Source organism: Osmerus eperlanus, chromosome 11 (assembly GCF_963692335.1).
Source record: "Osmerus eperlanus chromosome 11, fOsmEpe2.1, whole genome shotgun sequence".
Classification (NCBI taxonomy): domain Eukaryota; kingdom Metazoa; phylum Chordata; class Actinopteri; order Osmeriformes; family Osmeridae; genus Osmerus; species Osmerus eperlanus.
In genome coordinates, this window is record NC_085028.1 from 7,938,024 (window position 1) to 7,944,511 (window position 6,488).

Below are 6,488 nucleotides of genomic sequence, written 5' to 3' on the forward strand. Positions count from 1 at the left end.
ATCATAAAATCAATCATAAAAACTACTTCAAAGCAACTACCCTAAAATGGCGAAATGAGCTGCTCCACCCCAGCAGTGCTTCAGTGTTAGTTCAGCTACTAAATAATGGATTGTTCCACATAGCAGTCTCCAGGGGGATGCTCTCCTCTGCTCTCCCATTAGGAATCAGACAGCTTTATTAGATACAGGCTAACCCAGAAAAGCATGGCAGGGGGAAGTCCTGAAGATCTCCACCCATGAGTTCATCAACATCAGACACGTGCGACACCCTGTATCATCACCCACCACCAGGACCACAGGAACTCCTGTCATTCATCCATTATTCAGGACCTCAATAGTGACATGTGTTACTGGCACTTATGAGGAGGCATCAACCAAACACATCTCTCCACCACTCTCCCTCCATCTCTCTCCACCACTCCCTCCATCTCTCTCCACCACTCCCTCCATCTCTCTCCACCACTCCCTCCATCTCTCTCCCTATCACTCCCTCCATCTCTCTCCCTATCACTCCCTCCATCTCTCTCCACCACTCCCTCCATCTCTCTCGTGTCCAGGAGAAAGAAAACAACTGAGAGGAAAAGAAGAGGGGAGAAAGACAAGGAAAGGATTGAAAGAGGAAAGAGCAAGTGTGTGTGTGTGTCATATCAGTCCAGGATTACTAGTCCCCTGTCCCCGGCTCGCCTGCCTGGACACACTAAACCCTGCTGCTACACAGCACTGTAAACAACACAGCCACTGGAAGAACACACACTCAAAAAGAAATGTGTTTTCCAGCATGGCATACACACTGCCTACTTACACAACGATCCCATCTTTTACTATATTCCAAACACACACACACACACACCTACTAACCTCAGAGAGAAAATCCCCATGCCCACTGAAGAGGCGACTCCATTGGATTGCTGGTGACAGTTTGGGCTCTCTAACACAGGATTTCGCTCACACACACATTATTCCGCTCACACACACACCTCTCTCTCTATAACTCTGCCTGTCGCTTGTCCACAGCTCAGAGAGGGAGAGGGTGAAGTGCGAGGAGAGACTTTCCTCCTCTCTCTCTCTCTCTCTCTCTCTCTCTCTCTCTCTCGCTCTCTCTCGCTCTCTCTCTTTCTCTCTCTCTTTCTCTCTCTCTCTCTCTCTCTACCCACTCAGCCTCTAACACCTAAGAGGTGTTCAGACATGTCATATCATCACAGCTCTCCGACAACACAACACACACACAACCTCTCACACACTTCCTCTCTTGCTCTATACCTCTTTCTCTTTCTCTCTCCTCCCTTTCCTGTCATTCATTCGCAGGGCGTCATGCATTTTTAATTAATCGCCCCTTTTTATTTATTTATTTCTCTCTTTCTGCAGATTCCAGCTCTTAATCTCCCGCAATCTGTTTTCCTGGCAGACCACAGCAGACACAAGGGGTGGGGGGGGGGGGCAGAGAGACTGAGAGAAGGGGTGAAAAGAAATACAAGACTCTAATTATCAACTGCTCCAACGGCACAGCACAGTGGAAGTGGGCTGTTTGTGTGTGTGTGTGTCTGTGTGTGTGTGTCTGTGTGTGTGTGTGTGTCTGTGTGTGTGTGTGTGAGTGAGTAGACCGTCAGACACACAGCAGTGAGCTTGCTCCAGATTAAGTTGGGGCTCCGAAACACAGTAATTGTGCCTGGATGCTTGATCTAGCAGTGGTTAGATCGCTTTCATGTGGAAGGCAGTTTAATTACACAAGTTAAATCGCCTTTGAGACCCCCCCCCCCCCCCCCGTACCCACTGTGTGCGGCTCTCTGTAAGGTTCAACACCACACTGTTCCACTGAGCTCATTACAGTCTGGATCCAAGACCTTCTACCACATAAGAGACTGGAGGAGATGGAGGGAGAGGGAGGAAAGAAGGAGAGCGGGGGGTGGGGGGTCAAAGAGAAAGAAAGTGAGAAAAAGGAGAGAGAAAGATTGAGATATCAAGAGATAGAGGCTTAAGGAGGTAGAGGCACGTAGTTACATCACATGGCTCTCTCTTTCCTTCACACTCCTCTCTTTCACTTGGTTCTCTCCAGCTTTGACACACTCCCTTCTTTCTCCTCCCTCTTTCACACTCTAATTATCTGCTCTCTCTCCCTCTTTCACACTCCCACACAACAATCCCTGAACAGAGATGTCTGGCCACCATCTCAGCCCTCTGTGTGTGTGTGTGTGTGTGTGTGTGTGTGTGTGTGTGTGTGAGAGCGCAGCAAAAGTATTTGAAGACACTAGGACCCGACTGCCAATTTCATCCACATCTTACTGATAACGGGCAAACACAGACACCCCCCCTCACACACTCTGAGCCCCCCCCCTCACACACTCTGAGCCCCCCCCCTCACACACTCTGAGCCACGCCCTCACACACTCTGAGCCACGCCCTCACACACTCTGAGCCACGCCCTCACACACTCTGAGCCACGCCCTCACACACTCTGAGCCTCGACACCACACACTCGAGCCTCGACCCCACACACTCTGAGCCTCGACCCCACACACTCGAGCCTCGACCTCGCACACTCTGAGCCTCGACCCCACACACTCTGAGCCTCGCCCTCACACACTCTGAGCTTCGCCCTCACACACACGTACCTGCGTGGCCCCCCCTCCTCGTATGGGGGGATGATGACCACCTTCACAGTCACCGACGTCCTCAGCAAGTCAATCATCTGCTCGTGGGTAAGCGTCACTGCGGCAACCTTACAGATCTCCACCAATCGGCTGCCCTGCCTCAGACCTGCCTGCCAGGCGAAGCCGTACTCCTCCACCTTGAGCCAGAATCAAGATGTTACAACCTGCTTTGATTTGGAGCCAGTTCAAAACAGCACGAGGATTAGACTAATCCATCTGTAAAACACTTAACGACTTGTGTTTTCTTGTTTGTGTAGATGTAACGGCATATGGACTAGACTAGTGTGTGTGTGGATGTAACAGTAGGTAGTCTAGACTGGTGAGTGTGGATGTAACAGCAGGTAGTCTAGACTGGTGAGTGTGGATGTAACAGCATATGGACTAGACTGGTGTGTGTGGATGTAACAGCAGGTAGTCTAGACTGGTGTGTGTGGATGTAACAGCAGGTAGTCTAGACTGGTGTGTGTGGATGTAACAGCAGGTAGTCTAGACTGGTGTGTGTGGATGTAACAGCAGGTAGTCTAGACTGGTGTGTGTGGATGTAACAGCATATGGACTAGACTGGTGTGTGTGGATGTAACAGCAGGTAGTCTAGACTGGTGTGTGTGGATGTAACAGCAGGTAGTCTAGACTGGTGTGTGTGGATGTAACAGCAGGTAGTCTAGACTGGTGTGTGTGGATGTAACAGCAGGTAGTCTAGACTGGTGTGTGTGGATGTAACAGCAGGTAGTCTAGACTGGTGTGTGTGGATGTAACAGCGGGTAGTCTAGACTGGTGTGTGTGGATGTAACAGTGGGTAGTCTAGACTGGTGTATGTGGATGTAACAGCAGGTAGTCTAGACTGGTGTGTGTGGATGTAACAGCAGGTAGTCTAGACTGGTGTGTGTGGATGTAACAGCAGGGGGTCTGAAGCAGCACCTCGGCCACGGTGCCGTCCAGGCGGACGTGGAAGCCCAGCTGGCCCAGACCGTTCCTCCTCAGGGTCATGTCCACCGTCTCACAGCCCACTGTCAGCGCCTGGGGGGGGGGGGGGGGGGGGGGGGCGGAGGAATGGTGGCAAAGTGTTCAGGAGGGGGGGGGGGGGGAGGAGGCATCAGGATAAGGACTTACCAAGTATTTTCTCATTAAACATTTCCAGTCATCCGTCAGACTGCCAGCACTTATGTTCTGATGAAACATTTACACTACTGAAACATTCATCATGTTGAAACATGCACTATGTGGCAGATCGAGGCAAATACTTCCCCTTTCTCTGCTCTGCTCTGGGCAGTCTATTCACTTCTACTGACAATGCATCTCCCTACAGATCACCCCGGGCCCCTCTCACCCCCCATCAGGTGAGCCCTCTGTGTGACCTCTCACCTTCAACCTCTGGACCACCTCCCTGATGTCCTGAGCGCAGCCCTCGGGCATCCTGACGGCGATGTGGTCCCCGCGCCCGTAGAAGATCTTCAGCGCCAGCCGCTCCGGCGTCCAGCCAATCACGTCGGCGCAGAAGCAGTTGAACACCACCTCCTTGGTGGCGCAGTCGGCCAGCAGGACGTACTCGGCCGACAGGCCCAGGGCGCACGGGATCTCGGCCGCGCCGCCGCTGAAGTCCTGCGCCAGCGCCCTCCACGCCACGGCGCCGGCCGCGCCCAGCTCCGCCCCCTCGCGCGCCCGCGAGCGCTCCCTCTTCTTGGACGCCAGGGAGATGAGGTTGTTGAGCTTGCCGGCCGAGTCGAGCGGCGTGCCGCTGGCGCAGTTCTCGGCCAGGTCGCGGAGGTACTCCTGCCGCGTCCTGGTCGCCATGGCGTGGAACTTCTGGGACTTGTGCGCGGCGTTCTCGGCGTTGATGACCTTGGCCAGCAGGAAGCTGCGGAAGGCCTCGGGGTCCCGGAAGGTCACGCCCACAGGGATGGGCGGGCCGAAGGAGGGGACGTCCTTCATCCTCGTCACGGCAACGCTGCGGAGAGGCGAGAGGGTTTGAGGAGGAGTGTGTGTGTGCGTGCGTGTGTTTGAGTGTCTGAGGAAAAAAGAAAACTAGCTTGATAGACAGACAGTACAATTAAACAGGTCTGTACAGAGCTGTACTTCTAAGAGAGAAAGTGGGGTGGTGTGTGAGAGAGTGTAAGGGAGTGTGGGGTCAGATGGCTGAGCGGTTAGGGAATCGGGCTATTAATCAGAAGGTTGCTGGTTCCATTCCCGGCAGTGCCTAATGACGTTGTGTCCTTGGGCAAGGCACTTCACCCTACTTGCCTCGGGGGGAATGTCCCTGTACTTACTGTAAGTCGCTCTGGATAAGAGTGTCTGCTAAATGACTAAATGTAAATGTAATGTAATGGAGTGTGCGTACCTGTAGCAGGGGTTGTCGGAGGTGGGGCTGTGCACGCGGACTATGACGAACACGTGCTGGAAGTGAGACCTGATGTTCTGGGGGGTGAAGGGGAGGGCACCGGGCTCCTGGAAGATCACCGTGACGATGTCGTTCCCAATGTGACGCTTCCTCAGCAGCTACGACAGGGGGACGGAGAGAGGAGGAGGGAAGAGAAGGAGGAGAGGAAAGGAGAACGAATCAGCACTCGCTGAGTGTGCCACCATAGGTCACAACAGGCACACTGAATCCCAAACTGTTCGACCAGTGTGCTATCAGGAACATGGAGAAGAGAGAGAGAGATGGAGAGATATCGAGTGATGTAGAGAGAAATTGAATAACAGTGTGTGTTCATTTCATGTTCCATTTCTGGTACACAGACAGTTGGGTTGTTGAGTGTGTGTGTGCACGTGTGTGTCGGTTGCACACTGACAAAGCTCCTGCTGTGTGTGTGTTGTGGATCTCGCCAACCCTCCCTCCTTCTGTACCAGTGTGACAGTATCAGTTATATAAGCCAGCCTGCAGTTTAGCCACACACGCACTCCAATTCAAAGTGCCCTCACAAACTCACACGCAAACACACAACACACACGCATGAACACCAACACGTACACACTGGTTCTCCCCGGGGGGGTGTTGCTGGTACTCATGTCCACAGACGAGAGCTCAGCCTGGCTCTGGTCTGCCGCCAGAGAGCCTGCAGACAGGATGGAGATCCTGCAGGCCCCTGTCTGTGTCTCTCTCTGTGTGTCTCTCTCTGTGTGTCTCTCTCTGTGTCTCTCTCTGTGTCTCTCTCTGTGTCTCTCTCTGTGTCTCTCTCTCTGTGTCTCTGTGTCTCTCTCTGTGTGTCTCTCTGTGTCTCTCTCTGTGTCTCTCTCTGTGTCTCTCTCTCTGTGTCTCTGTGTGTCTCTCTCTGTGTCTCTCTCTGTGTGTCTCTCTCTCTGTGTGTCTCTCTCTCTGTCTCTCTCTCTGTGTGTATCAGCCGTTCTTTTTCCGTGTGCGTCTCTCTTTATCTGTCTCTCTCTCTGTGTCTCTCTGTGTATCGGTCTCTCTTTCTGTGTGTGCATCTCAGTGTTACTCGCTCGCCCTCCCTCTCTCAGTGGGACCTTCCAATGTTTGCTCGGAGCATCAGGACCCTCCATCTCTCGCTCTCTTCTCTGCCCCCCTATCCATCTCCATCTCATACATTCCCTCTCTGCTCTGTGCCTCACATCTACAGTATAAAGATCAGATATGACGCACTCGCTCTCTCTTTCTCTCTCTACCTCTCCCACTCTCTCTCTCTACCTCTCCCACTCTCTCTCTCTACCTCTCCCACTCTCTCTACCTCTCCCACTCTCTCTCTCTCTCTACCTCTCCCACTCTCACCACCTCTACCTCTCCCACTCTCACCAACCTCTACCTCTCCCACTCTCACCACCTCTACCTCTACCTCTCCCACTCTCACCACCTCTACCTCTACCTCTCCCACTCTCACCACCTCTACC

At 53.0% G+C, this 6,488-nt stretch overlaps 1 protein-coding gene across 2 annotated transcripts in view; it reads right to left on the bottom strand.

Annotated features, from left to right (window-relative positions):
• The window catches only part of sipa1l3 (signal-induced proliferation-associated 1 like 3), a 48,879-nt gene that overhangs the window by 9,908 nt on the left and 32,483 nt on the right, over nt 1-6,488 (bottom strand). For both annotated transcript variants that reach the window (XM_062473674.1, XM_062473673.1), the window contains exons 8-11: nt 4,984-5,141; nt 4,011-4,593; nt 3,567-3,665; nt 2,610-2,785 (exon numbers count right to left, since the gene is read on the bottom strand). In XM_062473674.1, the coding sequence (XP_062329658.1) occupies nt 2,610-2,785; nt 3,567-3,665; nt 4,011-4,593; nt 4,984-5,141 (1,016 nt within the window). The remainder of the gene's footprint in view (nt 1-2,609; nt 2,786-3,566; nt 3,666-4,010; nt 4,594-4,983; nt 5,142-6,488) is intronic.